Source organism: Magnolia sinica, chromosome 7 (assembly GCF_029962835.1).
Source record: "Magnolia sinica isolate HGM2019 chromosome 7, MsV1, whole genome shotgun sequence".
Lineage (NCBI taxonomy): Eukaryota > Viridiplantae > Streptophyta > Magnoliopsida > Magnoliales > Magnoliaceae > Magnolia > Magnolia sinica.
Window position 1 is genome coordinate 78256314 of NC_080579.1, and position 23560 is coordinate 78279873.

Consider the following 23560-nt stretch of genomic DNA (forward strand, 5'->3'; position numbering starts at 1 on the left):
GTCATTCACGAAATTCTTGGTATTGAATTACACCTCGCAGAGGTTGGAAGCTTTATAGCCAAAGACAGCATCTTTAGAAAACTCAGTCTCCCCTGCCGGAACAAGCCTAGATCAGAGGACAATCTCTATTAGTAGTCTTAACATTTGATTGGTCAAGTCGAAACTGCTAGATCATCATCATCTTCATCAAAGCCTTATCCCTCAGGATCACTCGAACCAAAACTGTGAGATCCAATGCCCAAATGTAGGAATCACATAATCCATGATGTAATTATATGTATCACATCCTGAGATCCTCTGTTTGTACAAGTCAGGCCCCTATTTTGGTGAACCAGATCATTGATCTAATGGCTTCCTCAATAAAGCATTGCTGAAACTATACGTAACATGAAAATCCTAAACCTTCCATTTCTGTGGTCTGCAAATATAAGGTTAAGAAAACAAATGCAGAAAGAGTCCTAATTCCACTGAAAGGACCAAAAATGGATGGCTAAGATCTTCGAATCTAGGAGGTTATCTGGGGTACGGTCCATCCACGACAGGACCCATCAGATCAACAGCCAGCATAACCAAACCATGGGCCACTTGGACAAACTGACAATATGGATGTCACTGTCTTGAGGATCATATAATTTCCCACCCAAATGCTGACTAACCTATCGGAAGCAGCAACATAGTGTACATCTTCAATAGTGTAACGCCCTCCCTGGAGAAAGAAAGGGCAGAGGATCCATGCATCCATCTCACCTAGAACTGAAACAGCTGCATCTGCTTCCTACAAAAATCAAACATCCATCTTCAAAGATGTGCATGCATTTCAAAAGTATGATATCTGAATCTAGTAGAATGGAAAGAGGCAACTCATAACTCAAATATAAAACTAGAATGAGTGACAATTCTTGCCTCTGGAAAGTGACCACGGAGAGTCGAATCACCTCTCAGCACCACGGTGTAGCCAATGTTTTCAACTGATTTAGCTGCAATGTCTATGTTTCTACAAATGTCCTTTGTCAACAAAGCAGCCTGTCAAAAGTTCAAATATCTGAGGCGAGCAATGGGATTTCTCAAACAATATTTCATTGCTATTTTCATCTTTAGTAGAATGAAAAAGAATAATATTAACACAGAGACTAACAAATCATACAATAATCATGTAAAAATGTATATCTGTCAAATCTCATGAAGACTTAACCTTTTCGGAACTCAGTGATCGAGAATTAGTTAAAATGAAAAAACACGTTGGCCTTTTACTGAACTGCTCAACCAGTGACTCGACATTCCTGATTAATAAAAAAAATAAAACAGAAATGGCATCACTAAAAATGCAATCAAGAAGAAATGATGAATTAGGTCTGAATGTGAAAGTATTAAGGCATTTTTTTTCATTAAAATGAGGAATACAATTCATCATCATCATTTTCATCTGTCTATGCCATATCCTAACTAGTTGGGGTTGCCTAGAATGAAGAATACACTTCCAATCATAAAAGAACCATGACAAAAATTCACTGAAATAGCAGTAAGATGGGTTTGAGATTCAGATGCCAAAGTTGCTCTGAACAAGAAAATTTGCTCTACACACCATGATCATAAATAGTCAAAGCAATTACGTCCAAAGATGATCAAAATAGGAAACTTACCACTCTGTTAAGACTTCAATGTCGTGAACAGTTTGAGTTCCAGTTGGATCATCATCTAGAACAACTAAAACCTTTGAAGAACTTTGAGATTCCATTTTCTGAATATCTTCAATGGGATCCTTGGGCCACTCAGATGGAAGGGAATTCAAGACATCCTCTTTCCTCAATACTGGAAGTTTTCCTTCAACTGCAACACCTGTGAGCTTCTCATACACCTGCAAAGAGATGACCAAACTGCAAATAAGACTACTCTCACTTTCCTCCAATAACAAGCTATATAAGTGTGCAGTCATGCAACTGCAGACACTTTTGCTAGACCCTCCAGAAAGGCTACCTTAGACATGTCCAGCACAAAAATATTCAGCATAAGTGCCATGTCCATGGAATGCCCGTCTGTAACACTATAGTAACAAATCTCATTCTTCGCCATTTCTTGGCACATGAGATTCTTGAATTTTGGTTTCTTAAAAGATATATTCAGGATACCACTAGATAAAGAAATTTTTTTTTTTTTTTTTGAAATAAGCAATCTCTACAACGCCTGGGATTTCTACAGCTGTGGGGCAATGCCTACAGTTAACATCGTTATCTCATTAATAATCTCTCACTGATCATGTCTTATTAATTTTTTCTGCATTACGATTTATTTTAATTTTCAAAAATTGCGATAATAACTGATTTAGCCTACCAAAACCATTTGATTAGATGAATGAGAAAAAAATGCTATTTTCGTGACCAACTCGTTTGTCTTTCGAGAATGGGTCTTTGAGGCAATGCCTATTATCTCTCATTGCTAATGTCTTATTAGTTTCTTCTGCATTATGATTTATTTTATTTTCCAAAAAACTGTGTGAACATAACTGATTTAGCCTACCAAAACCATTTGATTAGATGAATGATATTTTGTGATGGACTAGTTTGTTAAAAAAATAATATTTCTGTGATGGACTCGTTTATCCTTTGAGAATGAGTCTGTGAGGCATTGCCTACAGTTAACATGGTTATCTCATTAATAATTTTTCACTGATAATGTCTTGTTAGTGTGCACAAAGTGTGTATACACCTGAGTACAAAAGACCGATGGTGTACACAGACTCTCATGCACCTACAATGTACAATGTGAGGAGATTTAGCTTAAGTTTTCTAATCCTAATTAGCTTCTATCTTTGTCAGTATCCTCATTGTAATCTAATTGGGATTATAGTGGGATTAAGATTATAAATAAAGAATTAAGGAAAGAAAGTACGTAGAATACCTCTCTCTCTCTTCCTCCTCTTTCTATTCTTTCTTCATCTATTGTTTCATGGTATCTGATATTTTTTAATCCAATTTTTTATTTTTTTCAAATAATTCTTCTTTCTTCCTTCCCAACCTCATCTCTGCAGCAAGTCTCTGATCTTTTGAAATTGATCAGATTTCATTATTTTTCTCTGAGTAGGATGGTGAAAGAGAGATAAAGTCTTCATCATCATCCTACAGATGCCATTCTAGAATCATACCCTAACCGGAAGGAATTTTTCTTTCACTGGAAGTTCTCTCTAGAAGAAGCACTCACCAGAGAAGTCTCGATCGACCCCAGATTTGGCCAGAACTCCTCTCAGATCTGATTTCCTGCACCGGATCTGCACAAGAAACAGTCCAACGCTTTTAGATCTTGTTGGAATCCCCTTCCTGAACCACTCAACTTACTGGAAATCAATTTACTTCTACACCATTCATCCTCGCCAGAATCTCCTCCAGAAACATCCTGCGTCGCCGAAATCACACCCGATTCTCTCCAGGGGCGTTGTCCGACTCCAGACCACTTCAGAGGTGGCGAACTTAGCCGGAAGTCCTTCCGGTGGCTCACAAAATTGCTTTAGAGGTGCCAGAACTTGCCGGAAACCCCTCCAGGGTCTATTTTTCACACTAGATCTGCCCCTCGACTCATCTAAGGCTACCAGATCTCGCTGGAAGTGCCTTGTGGGCCACCTATTGAACTCCGATTCTTCGTTCGAACTTCATTGAGCCCCCTGGACATCTATCAGAAACTGAGAAGTGATTTTTCCTTCTTGGTATTCCTTTTTCCTTTTCTTTCTATTAAATGGGAGAAAATAAACAAGCCCAAATTCTATCTAGACATATGGATATCCCTAGTCTTACTATCACTACAGTAAAAGTAGATGACACAAATTACTTGGAGTGGTCTCAAGCGGCCCGAATGTATATTGGAGCTCGGAAAAGACTGGGATACATTACAGGAGCCAAGAAACAACCCAATCAGGATGATCCCACCTATGATGAATGGGAAAGTGAAAAATGATTTGTGATGTCTTGGTTGCTAAATTCAATGCAACCCAATATTAGTCAAGGCCTTTATCTCTTGAAAATTGCAAAGGATATATGGGAAAAAGTTGCCAAAATGCACTCCCATCAGGAAGATTTAGAGCATCTTTATCAACTTCACACTGAGATCAACAATCTCGAACAAGGTGATGGAATTGTAGAAGAATATTTTGCTAACTTAAATTTTAAAAAAAATAAAAATAAAAATGGGAAGAACTAGATAATTGTCAGACAACTATTGGAAGACCTGAAAAATCAGATAAGACAACTGCAGATCTTTAAATTCCTTGATGGTCATCGTTCGGATTTCAAACCTCAACGTATACGAATTCTTGATAGAGAATCTCTTCCCACCCTTAAATCTGTATATAATTACATACGCGCAGAGGCTCGATGACGGAATGCCATCTCTCCTGCCATCCTTCCAGAACAATCCGCCCTGACTACGAAATCTAAAAATACCAAAGGGCAAGGGACTGGACATGGAAACGTGCACAAAGACAAACTTCGATGCACGCATTTTAGAAAAAGATGACATTTAAAGGAATATTGTTGGGTTCTTCATCTTCACCTTCGGCCAAAGGACATCAAAACAAAGTCTTCTGCTAATATAAGCGTCATTGATGAAACTTCCAGCTATGGTGCTCTAGATCCAAGGGACAAAACTATTAGTGAGCTACAACAACAAGTGTCTACAAGGGACAATACTTCAAGCCTCCATCTCCGTTGCTGATAAGATAGGGAAGTCAGGTACATCTGCAACTGGCAACCATGTGTCTTAGACATCCAGATCATAGATTCAGGAGCACCTGATCATATGACGGGTACGACCAATGGTTACACTTCCTACTCTCCTATCTCCAGTAATATTAGATTAGCTGATGATTCACTCTCTAAAGCTCTCGGAAAGGGAACCTTACATTTTTCAGATTCTTTATCCATCTCTTATGTTGTCCGTGTTCCCTCTTTTCCATCTAATCTTCTTTCTGTAAGCTCCTTAACCAAATAACTAAATTGTTATGTTACTTTTTATCCATCTTATTGAGTTATCCAAAATTTGGTAATGAAGAAGATGATTGGTGGTGGTCGTGAAGATCGGGAGCTTTACCTTCTTAACTGATAACAATCTCGCTCTGCCTATGTCTCTACTTCTGTCATTGAGAATAAAAATCGGGTGATGCTCTGGCACACCCGTTTAGGTCATTTATCTTTGCAATCACGTCTTTTATTTCTTGAAAAGTTTAATAAAAGTGATAGCATACAATGTGAAACTTGTCAGTTATCCAAGCACCATCGAACTATTTTTCCCTTGAGTAACACAAAAACATTACATCCATTTCAACTTGTTCACTTTGATGTATGGGACCTGCTCCTACAATCTCTATATTCAATTTCAAGAATTTCGTAGCATTTATTGATGACTTCTCATGATATACATGGATTTATCTTCTAAAAAGCCGTGATGAAGTCCCCATCAATTATCAAGATGTTTCATCGAATGGTTTTTACTCAATACAATGCCAACATTAAAATCTTTCGATTTGACAGTGCTCAGGAATATTTACACCATGATTTACAAAAAGTATTTTGTAGACCATGACATAGAACTTCAAACCTCATGCCCATATACCCCACAACAAAACTGAGTGGTAGAACACAAAAAATCGGCACTTGTTAGAGGTTACTAGGTCATTATTGACATGTCAGTTCCAAAAGCATATTGGGATGAAGCCATTCTTCTTGCCACATATATAATTAATTGAACTCCGACTAATGTACTCAGGGGTGACTACCTGTTGCAAGTTTTGCAACCTCATGCATCCCTATTTGTCCTACCACCAAAAGTGTTAGGGTGCAATTGTTTTGTCCATATTCTTGGACCATCTCACACAAAGCTAGGACCATAGTCAATTAAATGTGTGTTCCTAGGGTACTCAAACTCTCAGAAATGATACAAGTGTTATTGTCCTATTAATCGAAAAAGGTATGTTTCAAAGGATGTTACATTCTCCTTTGAAAATGTGCCTTATTTCAATTTACATGAAGGTACAACTCTTGCACCCTTTCCTCTTCTTGTTATAAATGAATCCCAGATTGAAGATGAACCGTGCTCCACTGAATCTAGAGAACTTAAAGTCTACCCTTAGTGTAAGAAGACCCCTACTCTTTCCGAGCACCACCACTCTTCAACGATCGAACCATAACTGGTGGATCTCCCAATTACTCTTCACAAAGGAACCGGGTCATGCAGAAATCATCCCATTGGTAAATTTGTATCTTACAAAAATCTCCCTCCTTCCTACCAATCATACCTTTCCCCTATATCATCTATCACTATCCCAACCAAGGTTGCAGATGCTCTTGACGACCCTAAATGAATAGTAGCTATGGAAGAAGAAATGTCTACCCTGGAAAAACAAAATACTTGGGAATTAATCTTTCTTCCACCTTGTAAACATATTATCGGATGCAAAAGGGTTTTTAGCGTTAAATACAAGGCTAATGGTTCAATAGATAGATACAAAGCACGGCTAGTTACCAAGGGATTTACTCAAACGCATGGTGAAGATTACGATGAGACCTTTGCCCCGGTAGCCAAATTAAATTATGTTCGTATCTATTGTCTATTGTCATAAATTGTCAATGGCCTCTATATCAACTGGATGTCAAAAACGCATTTCTACATGGCGATCTTCATAAGGAGATATATATATATATATATATATATATATATATATATATATATATATATATATATGTATGGGAAAACGTATTATGCGCTCGACCTCACGAGTCCGTCCCATGAGGTCGAGCTGTGTGGGTCCCACTGTGATGCGTGTCGACCATTTACCCCATCAGTCAGATGCACCATTCCATCGTGGGCCTAGGTCTCAAAAATCAAGTCAATTCATGACTTGTGTGGGCCACACCACATACAGAAGTGGGGAGGGGCCGTGCACCATTAAAACATTCATAATCATTTTTTGGGCCCACCGAGATGTGGTTTGCAAATCCAGCCCATCCATTATGTGTGTCCCACTTGGGTGAGGGTTCAGAACAAGTTTCAGCAGCATTCAAAACTCATGTGGGCCCCACCAAGTGCTTTTATATGTTTTAACGGTGTCTTCACATGATTTTAGATGGTATGGCCCACCTGAGTTCCGTATACGGCTGATTTTTGGGATATCCCATAATTTAGAGGGGACCCATCAAATGCACGGTGTTGATGGTCGACACGCATCACGGTGGGGCCCACATAGCTCGACCTCACGGGAGCTTATCGTGAGGTCGAGCGCATATTACCTTTTCATATATATATATATATATATATATATATATATATATATATATATATATATATATATATATATATATATATATCAGTTTTCAGCCTAGGAGGGACTGGAGACTGGCAAAGTTTGTTGTCTTCGAAAAGCTCTGTACGGCCTCAAGCAGTCTCCTCAGGCTTGATTTGAAAAGCTTGGCAATACGATTTACAACATTAGATTTGACAAAAGCACATTTGATTACTTTGTGTTTGTTAAACACAAGGATGGTGACATGACAATTCTTGTCATAAATATTGATGATATTATTTTGATTGGCTGGAGCATAACTGAGATAGACAATGTCAAAAAATTCTTGGCCTCGTCATTTGAGATGAAAGATTTAGGGATATTGAAGTACTCCCTCGGAATTGAAGTAGCTCGCTAAAAAGGAGGAATATTTTTATCCCAACATAAGTATGTGTTTAATTTGCTAACCAAGGCAGGTTTACTTGGTGCTCGCCCGGTTGACATACCTATTGAGGTAAATCATAGGTTGCATGAGAGACAATCAGACGGCATTGATAATCCGGGCATGTATCGTCGTTTAGTGGGTCGTCTAATTTATCTCAGCATTACTCGACCAAAAATCTAGTATGTTATTGGAAATGTAAACCAATTTAAGCAACGACCTTATCAGCATCATCATGAGGCAGTTTATCGAATCATTCGTTACTTAAAAAGCTGCACCTGGTCGTGGTCTTCTCTACTCAAATCACGGTCACTTGAATAATAGCGGGTTCTGCGATGCTGACTAGGTTGGCTCCTCCTTTGATTGGCGCTCCACTACAGAATATTGCATATTCGTAGGAGGAAACCTAGTTACTTGGAAAAGCAAGAAGCAATCCATTGCCGCCCGTTTCTCTGCCAAGGCCGAATACTGTGCAATGGCCTATGGTGCTTGTGAACTACTATGGGTGAAAGCTATTCTTCAAGACATGGGACTCACAACATCTTCTTCAATTCCAATACATTGCAACAATCAAGCAGCCATCCATATTGCAACTAATCCGGTCTTCCACAAGCGTACAAAGCACATTGAAATTGATTGTCACTTCATTCGAGAAAAATTGGCCGCCAAGCTTTTGCATACTCCTTTTGTTCATTCAGAAGATCAGCTAGCAGATGTCTTTACCAAAGCCACATCTACAATGTATCTCAACGGCATTGGTGCCGAGCGTGGGATGAACGATATTCATGCTCCAACTTGAGGGGGTGTGTTCGTGTGCACAAAGTGTGTGTACACCTGAGGAGTACACAATACCGATGGTGTACACAAACTCTAATGCATCTACAGTGTATAGTATGAGGAGATTTAGCTTAACTTTTCTAATCCTATTTGGCTTCTATCTTTTTAAGTATCCTTGTTGTAATCTAATTGGGATTATAGTGGGATTAAGATTATAAATAAAGAATCAAGGAAGGAAAGAGAGTGCGTACAATACCTCTCTCTTCCTCTTCTCATTCTATTCTTTCTTCATCTATCATTTCATGTCTTATTAGTTTTTCTACATTGTGATTTATTTTAATTTTCAAGAAATTGTGTGATCATTACTGATTTATAACTGATTTAGCCTAGCAAAACCATTTGATTTGATGAATGAGGAAAAAAATTGTATTTCTGGCATTGAAACTCACAGACTCATTCTCAAAAGACAAAAAAGTCGAGTTGGCTGAAAGAGTTGGCCACCAGTGGTCTCAAATGCAAGAATGCATCAAACAGTAAATACTGATCAACATCAGAACAATGACACTTTAGGTGAACTTCAGAATGATTGACATAAACCGAAGTTCTTGATCATTAAAAATCTAACATTACTCTATGGTACCCTAATAATGGCAAACAGAAAACTTGTGCAGTAACAGAAACTAATCCATATCACAGTTTTTCAACTAGTGCTATTCCAAAACAGTACCTCCAGAAATATAGTTAAGTCCTTACTTAGGGGGGAGAGAGTTGGGCCTGTTCCTTAGTTGACAAGGAATAGTTTCACAGATATTTCATCCCCAAAACCCTTATTACATCCCTGACTGATCTCTGTACCCTGCTAGAAGCAGAGTCTTAAAATGAAAACAATAAAAAACAAAAATTCATACCTTGACTACTCCAGCATCATCACACCGTCCCCAGCCAGCAGCAGACCCTGCTCAACAGCTCAATAATAATAAGCTATCATCAGCTCATATTGGGATGGATATCCATTAAACTACAAAATAATAACCCGTGTTCCACAGAATTAAATAAAGAAAGAGTTTTACAAACATGCACTCTGTCGCACCTGCAATGAACAGCTGGTGCGCAACAGTAGAAATATGAAGTGGAATTTTACGGAATGTGCTCTCACGAGTCACAATGCCCTGTAAACAAAAACAAGCATGCACAGAATGACATGATATTATACAGTCATAAAAATACTAAAGAGAGAGATCATCACATACCAGATCCTTCACAAAGATATCAAGTGCAGAGTCTGGTGTGTAGTCATTATCTATCATGTGTGGCACACGATTTTCAATCATCCTGTGATAAAACACCGGATCTCCATTTAGTTTAATATGTTTAAACTTGAAAGGCCAATACAATGTACAGCTGCTGAAATTTGGCATGCAATACTTAGGAATGAACCTTGCAAGTATCACTAGTATCCAGAAAGAAAGATGGATGGTCTATGGACTACAAACAAGAAAACCATGCAACATGCTTGATCTTTTTCTTTCTAACCACTAACAGCTGTATAGAACTCTGTTGCAAATACAAAAAGTTTTTTTTGAACGGTCAAATACAACAAGATTTTGGCATTCTTTTCAATGGATGTGCTACTTTATAAAAACAGCAAACCACTTTCTTCATCTGGTATGCTTCCCTCAATTGAGACACATGGACCAATAGTTCATGATCCGGACCATTCATCATATGTGATGAATGGGTCCCACAATGGAATAGATATGGGAAAAAGCTCACAAATTGGAAGATCTTAAACATGCAATTGGCAAGTAAAATGGATGGTACGAAAGAATATTGGCAGTGGTTGAATATGCAAACATGCACAAATCGGGGAACAGCATTATCACACCGGATCCTATTGAAGCTCTGCAGTTAAGAATGCTCAGTAGTATTAGGATGTTTGATATCTGAGGAAGTCCTCATGTTGCACTCCTATGATTACAAAAGATTATTGAGAGCAGTGTTTTAAGTATCGACGATATCAGCCGATATATTGTACGATATATCTTGTATCCCACCTATGCGATACAAAATGCACAAATAGTGGGATATATCCCACATGTTCGATCCGGTAAGCATTTTTGATTTTGATCCTTTTTTCTTTTTTTTTTTTGGTAAATCATGTTAAATTAGTATCAAATTGTTACAAAACCATGAAAAATCATGGATTGGGAACTTCGATTTTGAGATTTGGAGAGATTTAAAAAAAATCACAATTTCCAAATCGGTTGCAATCTTTGTGTCTAAACATAAAATCAAACATGTGTGTAACCTGATCTAGTTATTCTTCTTTTTCTTTTGAATGTATTGCTTGTGTTTCTATACGTCTTCTTACATTTATAAATTATATGAATAGACTTTAAATATACTTGCATCAATTCAGTTAGACAACACATAGATTAGGACCCCATACAAAGAAAATATGTTATGTGCACTTATTTTTTATAATGTTTTAATTTATAAGAGTGTATTGATGTCTTTTTTAACAATCACTAAAGTTTCATTGAAAAATTCTGCCAATTCACAATGTTTCCCCATGTTTCCAACAACAACAATGCAGTACGCAATACAACTGATATATCCCATATGATAACCGATACTTATCTGTATCCCAAGGGTGCGATACTGATATTTCGAACACCGATTGAGAGAACATCAAACTTATTAGATTGCATTGTCAAAACTGAGGTCCATGGGATCTCCATGGCAGACATTATGAGAGATTGTGTTGTGGTTGTTGATGGCGCCCCTCTAAAAAAATGTCATCAAGACTTGAAAGAAGCACCTTGTCACGGACACGGAGGTTAACTCATTGACATAGTCACCTTTGGCTCTTCTTGTACATAGTGCGTAGAGACTTCTACAATAGGCTAGAGTCTTGCAGAGATGTGCACAGATCTTTAGAATGTTCTGGAGTTCTCCGGTAGAGTCTTGTAGCTAGATGAGAGTGGAGGGGTCTAGAAGGATTTTGAAGTGTTCATGACCGTTGGATGAGTTCCACATGGCATAATCCTAATCATTGATGCACATCTCTGGAGAATTCCTAGGTCTATAAATAGGCTAACTCTCCTAATTTGGGACTTCGAAGTCTTCTCTCCATAATGCAATAGAAAGAGTAATCTGATACAACCGTGCTCTCTTGCATCCTACTAGTCTTTGGTGTTTAGCACTTGGTGGTGCAAATGGATCAAGGCGGGCTTTAACATTGGAGCATTGCACAAGTGTGCATAGATGAGATGGCTAAGGATTAACAAGTCTGTTACAATTGGTATTGGAGAATAGTTGGTTCTTTGGGCATCATGTCGACCTTGGAGGTGATTACAACCAGTGTTCAAAATATCGGTATCGCACAATGTATCGCACCCTTGAGATACAGATACGTATCGGTTATCACATGGGATATATCGTTTGTATCGCATAGTTTATCGCACTTTTTGGGAAACATGGGGAAACATTGGGAAAATGGTTGAATTTTTTAATGAAACTTTGGGGATTGTTAAAAAACCCCTTAATACACACTTTTAAATCATAACATCTCAAAAAAAATATACACATAATAGGTTTCCTTTGTATAGGGTCCTAAGTTATGCGATGTTTAACTGAACTAATACAACTATATTTAAATTGGATGCATGATATTTATAAATATATCGTAGTCATGTATTAAAACACAACCAATTTATTGAAAAGACAGAGAATAACTTAAGTAAATTTTGAGAAATATACTTATGATTGATGGGGACATGAAGTGACATCGCCAAGTTCTGAAGGGCCCACCATGATGTATGTGTTGTATCCACACCGTCCATCCATTTGAAGATATCATTTTAGGCCATGAGAAAAAGAATGAGTCAGATCCAAAGCTCGAGTGGACCCCACCACAGAAAACAGTGGAGAGAGTGACACCCACCATTAAAAATTTCTAGGGGCCACAAAAGTCTTTGATCAAGCTGAAAGTTGTTTTTTCCCTTTTTTCATGTGTCTTAACTTATAAATAGGTTGGATCTCATATAAACATCACAGTGGACCCATGATCAGGGTTTCAACGGTGGGCGTCCCTCTCTCCACTGTTTTCTATGGTGGGATCCACTCCAAATTTGAATCTGACCCATTCTTTTTCTCATGCCATAAAATGATTTGGCCAAAGGGATGGACGGTGTAGATGCAATACATACATCATGGTGGGCCCCACAGAACTTGGTGACGTTACTTTAGTAGCCGGTCTGGCTACGCGTCCTGAGAATCCAAGGACGCGGATTTCCTGCGCAAGCCATTTGCATGAAGTTCCGGCGCTGAAAACTTAAGTGGGGCCCAACATGATGTTTGTGAGTAATCCACTCCGTTCATCCATTTTTTGAGATCATTTTAGAACAAAGAGCCAAAAATAAACAGGATCCAATTTTCAAATGGGCTGAAAATGTAAGGATTGAACATCCATAGTAGAAATATTCGTGTGCCCATAAAAGTTTTGAATCAGGTTAATATTTGTGATTTCAGTTCATCTCAGCTCCGTGGGCCCCACCATAATGTATTTGTTTCATCCATTCCGTTCATCCATTTTTACGGATCATTTTAATGCTTGATACAAAAAATTATAGGGATATGATCTCATGTGGACCACACCACAGGAAAACAATAATGATTGGATATCCACCATTAAAATCCTCCTAAGGCCCACTGTACTGTTTATTTGACATCCAATCTGTTGATTGGGTCATAAAGACCCAGATGAAGGGAAAAAATAAATATCTGGTTGGATGACAAACAAACATCACTGTGGGCCTTAAAAAGGTTTCAACGGTAGAAATTATCAGTTCCACTATTTCCTGTGGTATGGTCCACTTGAGTTGTGGATATGGTTCAATTTTGGGCTGAACACCTAAAATGATCAGTAAAAACGGATGGACGGCATGGATAAACCACATGCAATCACGGTGGCCCAACAGAGTTTACTCGGTAAGCGTACCATGTCGCCCGTCATTGACGGAAACGGATTGGCTACTCCACCAGCCAATGGCTGATGGTCGGTGCTCTGTGGGCCCACCATGATGTATGTGTTTCATCCATTCCGTCCATATATTTTTATATATCATTTTAGGATATAAAAAAAAAAAAATAGATATATTCCAATATCAACTGGGCCACATTACAGGTAACAGTGTGAAATGAACGTTGACCATTAAAAACTTTTTGGGGTCCATAAAAGTATTGGATCTAGCTGATATTTCTTTTTTCCCTTCATCTGGGTCTTTATGACCTAATCAACAGATTTGATGTCAAATAAACAGTACAGTGGGCCTTAGGAACATTTAAATGATGGATATCCAATCACTATTGTTTTCCTTTGGTGTGGTCCACCTGAGATTTATATCTCTCTAGTTTTTTTGATAAAGCCATAAAATAATCTTTAAAAATTTATGAACGGAATGGATGAAATACATACATTATTGTGGGGCCCACAGAGCACCGACCATCATCCGCGGGCTGGTGTCAGGGGAGTATCCAATCTGTTTCCGTAATTGACGGCCCCAATGCCACGTGACCAACTTACGTGGGTCCCACTAAGATGTATTTTTTGCATCCACACCGTCTATACATTTGAAGAGATCATTTTATGGCATGAGCCAAAAAAGGGGTCAAATCTAGAGCTCGAGTGGACCCCACCATAGAAAACAGTGGAAAGAGTGACGCCTTTAAGGTAGGCCCTTAAAATTCTTAAATTTAGATATCAACCCCTTAAATTAGAAAGGAAACCAGATGGACGGTGTGGATAGACTACATACATTAAAGGTTGGCCCAACTGAGTTTACTGAGTACGATGAGAGCATACTCCGCAACCCACCGCACGATCGAAACCCCTTTTCACCCCATTTCCGCGCCCTTCTTCTTCATTTTCCCTCTCCTTCACGCACGCAGAGATTCCGACGATCGTGGCGGCGATGATTCTCGTTCCGGAGGAAGGGGTTCCTCAATCTGGCCCGATTTCTCGCCAGAATCTCCGAGAAATCTCCACAGATATATCGTAATGGACCACCTCCGATCACCAATCTTTGCTGGTACTCTCCGATTTCTCTCTCTCTCTTTTTTTTTTTTTTTTAATCTAATTCAATTTTTTTTTTTTCTCAACCTATGTGCATGGCGATATCGTGCGATATCTGAATTTTTGCATTTTTGGTATCTTCCGGGCGTTATCGCCCAGGTATCGTCTCATTGGGGCCCGATAACGATAATATCGGCCGATATATCAGCCAGTAGTATCGATATTTCGAACACTGATTACAACTAAGCATGCCAAGAGGCATGAGCTGTCCAAGCATCATAGGAGGTGAGGTCCACTAAGGCACTAACACAAGGGGTCCAATGAGCCTTAGTTCATTGTAGGATTGAGTTGGCAAATTGGAACTTGCAATTGCTGAAGGAGATAAAAGGTTAGGGAAATTGGAGTGTGCCCAATAAGTGTATAATGATGCAATCAATCAAATTGATGTTGACATGGTAGGTATTGTGGAGGCACTGAAGGCCCAAATTGTTGAGATCGTGAGGAAACTGAAAAGAAGACTGAGGGGTTACATGTTAGGGCTGTTGTGATGGAGAAGGTCATGGTCAGTGATGGGCATGCTTCAAGGACAGCAACAAAACTAAGGATACTTGACCTTAAGTGCTTCAACATGACAAGGGATCCCAAAGAGTCATCGAACTTGTGAGCAACGCTGTTAAAGTCCAAAGCAAGCACGTTGGCAGGACATGGGGGAGTTAACAAACAAATCAAATGGCCAATACGCCAAGTAGAAAGGCATATTGGCCTCACTTAAGCTAGAGTAGTAGTGACAGCAAACTCACTTGGGGAAGCATGCTTGAGCTGTTGAGCATATCAAGGGTAGGATGGAGGCATTTAGGTTGCTTGGCACAAAACTATACTTCTCCATAAGTGACCACCCTCACATGGATGAACATAGAGAAACTCAACATGTTGCTAGAGGAATATCTATAGCACTTTGTGAATTGCAATAAGATGGATCGAGTCTAACTTCTGAATGTGGCACAATTCTCCTGTAACTTGCAATGGAGTGGGGAATTTGGGCACCACCTCTCCAAACTGTTTATGGGGTAACAAATGCCGGACAACACTGGCAATTTACAGGCCAGATGCAGAGGTACATTGATGAAGGCTCGATGATGCTGTCGATGCAATAGGCGGGCAAGAATTACCATAAACATGGAGTTCAACTTATACTTTACCATTTTTTGGGCTTCTTGTATTGTTGTAAATAAGAGGCTTTTACACAGGGTGAAGAGACTTCTTCTAGAACAAGCCAGAGTCTTGTAGAGAAGTGTAAAAATATCTGGAATGCTTTGGCGTTTTCTAGTAGAGTAACGTATCTAGATTAGTATGGAAGATTCTAGAAGGATTCTATTCTTGATAGTTAGATGGATGCCACATGACATAATCCTAATCATTGATGCACACAAGTAAAGACTTCCTAGGCCCATATATACGTAAGCTCCCCTTCTCCGGGACTCACTCTTCAACATTGTAACCTTCTCGCCATGGTGCAAGGCTCACTCTTCAAAATTGTAACCTTCTCTCCATAGTGCAAGGCAAAGCCTTCCCATTCATTTGTGTTCTCTTGCATCATAGTTAGACCTTGGTCTTTAACACTTGGTAGTGCAAATGGTTGAAGTTTCACCTGAGTAGTGTTCGAGCATTTCATGACTGCACGAGCAAAGGGACTAAAGAGTTAGCAAGTTCGTGATAGCCCATCTGACAATGCCTGGAAGCTTAGCTTTGATAGATCCTCTATTGGCAATGCCGAAAGATGCAGCATTGGAGGCGTTCATAGAGACGTGGCTGAGAATATCCATGATTTTCGGAACCTGTCGTTGGTGGGGTGATGCCTTTTGAGGCTGAAGCTTAAGCTTTAAGATAAGAGTGGGTGATGGACTGTTAGGATCATCTAAGCTGTCCAATTTTTAGAGTGATTCATCCATCATGAGATCTGGATGACAATAGTGTAATCCTCAATAAATTTTCTTCATGGTGATGAGCAGAACAACATCCTCAGTTTAAATGGCGTACTTCAAAGTTCGAAAGTAGTCCATTGTAATGCTGACTCTGGAATTAGATTTTGTTCTACTGTAGACTTTGGGAGAAACAAAGAATAAGCATGTGACAAAGCTGATGACTACAATAAGATACGTTCACTATTTTATCAAAATAACTTACCAAGAAAGAAAATTTTATGTCAGATACAGTTATAATGCTACCCACATTTCATCTATATATGTTTCTCAGAATGAAATATTGCATGATGACATCATATATTAGTCTGAACCATTACCAAAAAATATTTTTTAAAAAAATATTAAAATAACACATTATAGTATGTGACAAATACCATGATGTTCCTCTACTGTGCGTAATAACTTCAAATAGCATTCTAGTATTTAAACCCAATCGAGCTCCAAATGCCATGGCCTCTGCTGCTGTAGCTATGTGAACTCCAGCAAGCAGTTGATTGATCATCTTTACACAACTAGCAAAAAAAAACAGCAGCCTCAGATCTTCAAAATAAGCTAATCACAGAGGACTGAAAACATTGAACTGGAAGACTAAGATAAGGACAGCCTCTGAAGTACCTTCCAGCTCCACAACCGCCTTTGATGATGTAGAGATTCTCACTTAGTGCTGTTTGCGTTTAAGAACTAATTATCAGAAACTTTTATCTAAATTATGACAAACCCAATAATTGATATGTATCCGTACTCCAATTACCTGAGAGAACAGAACCAGTACACTTAAGAGCTTCATCTGTACCTGAAGCCATTATCTAATGAAAAGAGAGGAACTAAGCGTCACTAGTACCCTTAATTGATTACAATTGTATCATAATAAATATCTACCCATCATGATAGTGCAGAAAAGAAAGAAACATAAACAGAAATCACGAACTGTTCGCACCGTGAGTGTCCCATCTGCTGCCTTCTTAACACCACCAGAGACAGGAGCATCCACCAACTTCAAATCTCTCTGTTCATCTGTGACATGTATCCAATGTATTCTTAAATGATAACTAATGTTATTAGGACAGTGAATTGTTATAATGCTTTGACAGAGAAAACTCCTGTGAAGAATAATATTTGAAAATGCTCTTATGGAGCTTGGTTATAAAATGAGAGCGAAAAAACATCCCCGCTCATGGTTGATTGGTTTGAGACATGTTATTTAACATTGAAGAGCATACAAATGAGCATATGATCAGATGGAGGTCAATGTTTACCTTGAAGGAATGGGATGAGAGCCATTTTTTAAGACCCTAACGGGAAAGCACATGCAGCACATAGTCTTAGCTGACATAGACTTTTGGGAAGACTACTCACCCATAGGTTAAAGTATTAAGGTTGGTTGATTCGGATGAAAGGCCAACCATGAGATATATTTATGAAGCAATAGATCAGGCAAAAGAGAATATAGCGAAGAATTTGGGAGATGTTAAAAAATAGTACTCGGTGATTTGGGACATAATCGACGAGAGGTGCAATCTTTAGCTCCATAGGCCCTTACATGTGGTGGGCCTACTTTCTAAATCCAAGATTTCAATATGATAAGAACCTTCATGTGGATTTGGAAATACTTTCTAGAAATGTTTCTATATGATTGTGTTGAAAGAATGGTCCTAAATTCAAGGCAAAAGGTCATTATCGATGAGTAGATTAACAAGTTTAAAAGGGGCTTTTGGCTTATTTGGGGAGAAAAAACCTCCCACAAAGTTAACAAGAACAACAAAGCAACAAAGTTGTGAATTATTTTGCTTGTTAATTGTTAGTTGACTTTGACTAGTTAGATACCTATTTTGATTTTCAAGTTAGTATAAGGACTTTGCAAATGTCCCCACCTTCATGGGATGTTAGCAAAGTCCCCAATGCTTTCAAGTAACATGTGGTGTATCCAATCATTGATCTGGGCCGTTCATTCATCCATAAAATTGGGACCAAGCCATGGAGAAAAAATCACGCCGATTGGATTATCATAACCTTTTGAATGGGGTTAATTTGTTACTGCCATCCATTTGTTACGGGCCATAGATCATACGGTTAGAATCATCAAACCAAAGTGATACTTTGGAATATAAGCAACACAAGGTTGGGTATATCAAGTAGATGTTTTAAGATAATGTTTGGACCTATTTTGTTTCTCCACTCAATCTTGATTGTCCATTTTCCATGCTATTGATCGCATGCTTAGGATTGTCCGATTGACGTGATTTTTTCAGCATAGCTTGCCCCAAATTGTATGAATAAATTAACAACATGAATCAGTGATTGGATACATCACGTGTCACTTAAAGCATTGGGGACATTCCTAACATCCCAATGAAGGTGGGGACGTTAGCAAAACCCTTAGTTTGATATTTAATTCTTTATATTATATGACACATAGCTTTATGGTGGGAGAATTAGGAGAGAAGAGTGTCCATAATTGAAGAAGCTACCTATTGGTATTTTGAGTCTAACATGTTTGACAGGTGAAAAATTATTAAATTCATCTTATGAATCCCATTGCTCATTGTTTGTATACTTAATTGATAATTATATACTATAGTTAATTATGAAATTATAAGTTTGATGGGGACATCCCGCGCACATGCGCACACACGTCGGGCCCCCTACGCATGTACGCCAAAAGGAGGGCCCCACCGTCGATCTGGATCGATGACGACGTCCAAGTAGGGCCTCCTAGTTAGAAGACGAAGTTTTGGTTCAAGAGGGCGGACCCAAAAGCCAAGAAAAGCCCATAATAGGACCTCATGCTCGTGGCCCACTCGTCGGATTGATTTCATATTTTAAGTTTTGCTTATTGTTATTATTTAGAACATCGTGAACACTTTAGATTTCTTTGTTTGGTTTTTTTTTTAGTATACTTCATCGCCCAGTAATAGGTTGCGCACATGGTGCGAGTTTTTGGGTATAGGGTTTTCCCTATAAATAGGCACCCCTTGTAGTTCTTTTGATTCATTGAAGATTAATAAAAATTTTGCATTTTCCTACTCTCCAAGTTGTGAAGCCTAATTGGGTGCGAAGCCTTCCCTTCATCGAAGGGTTAACTACCGCGGTGCGAAGCCACATCTATCCTGATTCGCCCTCATCCATCGCCATCTCTATTACCCATCTTCCACCATCTCTTCTTCTCATCTCACCCCATCATCTACACTTCGAATCAGTCGTCTATTGCAACAATTCTTCTCCCTACAGCAAATTTTCAGAATCTGGCCCTGTAGGAGGGCTGAAACTTCGGCGAAGCACTGTGTTCAAACCGATCATCCGTTTAGCTTAAAATTTGGAGGGAAGGTGGCCCATCCCTGGCCGACCAGACCTTAGCTGGCCAATCCCAGATTCGTGGGCCCCACACACGTGCGGGCCACCATCCACGCACGTGCGTCAAGCCGATTTGTTGTCCACTCGTGCGAGCTGATCACAGGTGCTCTCTCTCATCTCCTTCACTCCTCTCTCACCTGATTTCCCTAACCCTAACCCTAGATTGTCCTAAATCCCAAATTCTATCCTTATTCTCGCCCTAGGATTCCCTGAATTGAAATTGGTAAATCCCTTAGATTATGGGCTGATTACTATGCATGTGTGGATGATTATTTCGTATCTTTGAGCATCGTTTGGTTCATAAGTTTTATTGATCCAGCCCTATCATGTGTAGGCCTGGACCCGCATAGATTCCCCTTAATTGAATGTTTGGACTTTTGTGTGGGATGTGGAATTTTTATGTTATTGTTTCTGAATTAGTATGATCTAAGCCTGAAATCTTGCATATCATCTTTAAATTTCATGTCCTGCACCAAAGTTCATGCAAATGCATTTCAAAAAGAGAAATAGACTTGAGCAACAAAGATTGAATGCCCTTGTGTTTGTAAAATACAATCCTCAACTTAAAGTGCGTCATGAGATGAGAGGAACATCAAAGGCTTGATCTAGTTTCCTTGTTGGATATGGAATCCGATGAAAGGTGGATCGCCGAGAAGAAGAATCCTATCCTTCCTACAGATAACGATTGGATGAATATGGATGAATGTTTTCTCAAAACGTTAAAGGATACTGAAGTTATAGGCTCTACCTCATGGTGAGATGGGCGACATGGTATGATTGCATGTTGTTGCCTAGTCTTGTGCTCTTGTAGACTTACACTTAATAATGTCATTTAGTTATGCTAAAATTATAAGCATAAATTATCTTGTCGGTCCTAGAAAGGTTTCAATTAGAAGTAAAGAAAAGTGGGAGAAAAGAAGGAAAATAAAGTTGTTTTGACGTCAAATTCTAAAGAAGAAAATAATACTAACATTGATATTAATATTAGTAATGACGAGGATGATGGTGTTGTCGTGATGGCCAGAGTGAGGGCTCGTTATGGCCGTTACGAAAAAATTTTTTTGACACATAACGGCCTCATAATAGTTCATTACAAGACCAAAATAGGTTTATACACGCGCACGCGCGCGCACGCGCAATGTTTTAAATCTCGACGATATTGGCCGATATATCTTGTATCCCACCTGTGTGATACGAAATGCACAGGTAGTGCCGATATATCCCACATGTTTGATCCGGGGAGTATTTTCAATTTTCGATCCCTTTTTTTGTTGAAATTATGTTAAATAAGTGTCGAATGGTTACAGATCCATTGATTTTTCATGTTTTGCATGAAAAATCATGGAGTTTTAGCATTGATTTCAATATCCATTGGTTCTTCATGTTCTTCGTGCTTTTTTCAAAATTTTCCTTCAACCAGCTATCAATTAAGACTAATTTTGAAGTATTTAGGAGTATTTGATGAAATGATCATCACATATACTAATTTCGAAATTTGAGTGTAGGTGATCCGATTTGGGGAAATTTCAAAATTTTCCCAATTTCTCACAAATTGCTTACAATGTTGCACTCCAAACATGAAATCAAGTATGTATGAGGGTTGATCTACTTATTTGTTAAGTCTTTGTCAATTTTCGGAAAATAAAAATCATTTTTTAATTAAAAATTAATAAATTATTATTTTTTTCTTCGAAATCCCTTCAACCAACTGCCAATTGAGACTAATTTCATAAGTATTTAGGAGTGTTTAATGAAATGATCATCACATACACTCTAAATGTTATGCATTCAATTTGAATATAGTTGCATTAGTTCAATCAGACTGCGCATAGCTTGGGATCCTATACAAAGGAAACCTATTATGTGCACTTCTTTTTTAAAATTGTTATGATTTAAAAGTGTGTATTAAGGTCTTTTTGAACAATTCCTGAAGTTTCATTGAAAAATTCAGCCATTTTCCCTATGTTTCCCAAAAAGTGCGATAAATTACCCGATACAAACGATATATCACATGCGATAACCGATACATATTTGAATCCCAAGGATGCGATACTGATATTTTGAACACTATATATATATATATATATATATATATATATATATATATATATATATATATATATATATATATATATATATATATATATATAAAGAAATCCATAAAAGCCGTTATGGGGGCCGCCGTTACGGCTCGTATTGTAACAGTAACGACGGTGGTCATTACGACCACCGTTGCCGTTACGGAATACCTTGCTTCATTCTGAGCGCATCTTTTCCAAATTAAGGATCAATGACATCTATGCTCCAACTTGAGGGGGTGTTAAAGTTGAATAATGTGGGCCATATGATCAATCAACCTAACTTGTTCTTCTCTTTTTATCTTTTAACCCCTCTTCTTATGATCATATGGGCCATATGATCATACGACCCAACTTGTTCTCCTCTTTTATCCTTTTACCCCACTTCTTATGCATATTTTGTATATTCCGGGGTTTACATTGTAAATAAAGTGTAAAACCCTAACCCCTCCTCTTTTCCATTCTCTCTCCTCTCTTTCCTCCCTACTCTCTCTTTTACAACAAATTATATTACACAAACACATATACAAACCAACACTCACACATAAATACATTGAGAGAGAGAGAGAGAGAGAGAGAGAGAGAGAGAGAGAGAGAGAGAGAGAGAGAGAGATGCTCTAGTGCACTCAAAGCACTATAAGTTATAGTGCTCCTAGCTGCACTAGGAGACTTAGAGAGTCCAATCCATTAATCTAGATTGTTCATTAGGTCTAACGCACATTTCATGGTCTACGATGCAAACATCACATTGATGTGACAAATATTAACCTTTTGATCAAATAGCCCTTAATACGGTCAATCAAAGTCGTTTACACAAGAATAGGTCAAATCAACAATTTGATCCATCTATTGGCTAAAGAGTCACCTGTGTTAGGTGAACATAACCATCCCATCCGTTGCTTGGAAAAAGGATGGCTATAGAAAATAAGGCAATGTCAAAGATGTATTGCATCATCCGATTAGTGTGAATTTGCATAGTAGACCTTGAAATGTCTTTTGGAGTTAATGGACAACTCAGATAAAATGATTGGATTATCTAAATGAAACAATAAAACTAGGAGCACTATAAATTATAGTGCTCTGAGAACACTGGAGCATTTCTCATCTATGTACGTATGTATGTTTGTAGGGGTATGTGGCACGTTCCAGTGTTACCAATATGACCATAAGCTTACGGTGGTATTGGGCTGATGTGGGGCCGACATGATGTATATATCATTGGCTGATGTGGTATGGTGGCACTATGTCACATGGGACTCACATAAGCCAAGCACCATCATTAGCTAGTACCACAAGAGCCCACCACATACATACGTGCGTCCGTACATACATACACACAGTTAAGTACTCAAAAGAAGAGAATGAAAATAAAATTTGGAAATCTTAGATCCATATCAAAACCCAATTCTCTATGTATTGAAAAACAAGTCTAGTCATTGGAAGGGAAAGAGAATTACCCAACAAGCGTCGTTCTAGCCTGGTCACAAATCCAGGAGAGACTGTAGATGAGAGTATAATAGATGCTCCAGCTTGAAGGGCTATAAGAAAATTGAAAGAAAGAGTAAGAATAGTTGACGAAAAAAGTGCACAAAA

The 23560-nt window shown here is 38.5% G+C and overlaps 1 protein-coding gene across 2 annotated transcripts in view; it reads right to left on the bottom strand.

Moving 5' to 3' along the window:
* The window catches only part of LOC131251484 (uncharacterized), a 117155-nt gene that overhangs the window by 46890 nt on the left and 46705 nt on the right, over positions 1–23560 (bottom strand). For both annotated transcript variants that reach the window (XM_058252220.1, XM_058252221.1), the window contains 13 exons: positions 23425–23505; positions 17476–17552; positions 17290–17344; positions 17154–17202; positions 16913–17050; positions 9731–9812; positions 9571–9649; positions 9389–9435; positions 1641–1855; positions 1193–1280; positions 904–1023; positions 657–775; positions 34–106 (listed from right to left, as the gene is read on the bottom strand). In XM_058252220.1, coding sequence (XP_058108203.1) covers positions 34–106; positions 657–775; positions 904–1023; positions 1193–1280; positions 1641–1855; positions 9389–9435; positions 9571–9649; positions 9731–9812; positions 16913–17050; positions 17154–17202; positions 17290–17344; positions 17476–17552; positions 23425–23505 — 1223 coding nt within the window. The remainder of the gene's footprint in view (positions 1–33; positions 107–656; positions 776–903; positions 1024–1192; positions 1281–1640; positions 1856–9388; positions 9436–9570; positions 9650–9730; positions 9813–16912; positions 17051–17153; positions 17203–17289; positions 17345–17475; positions 17553–23424; positions 23506–23560) is intronic.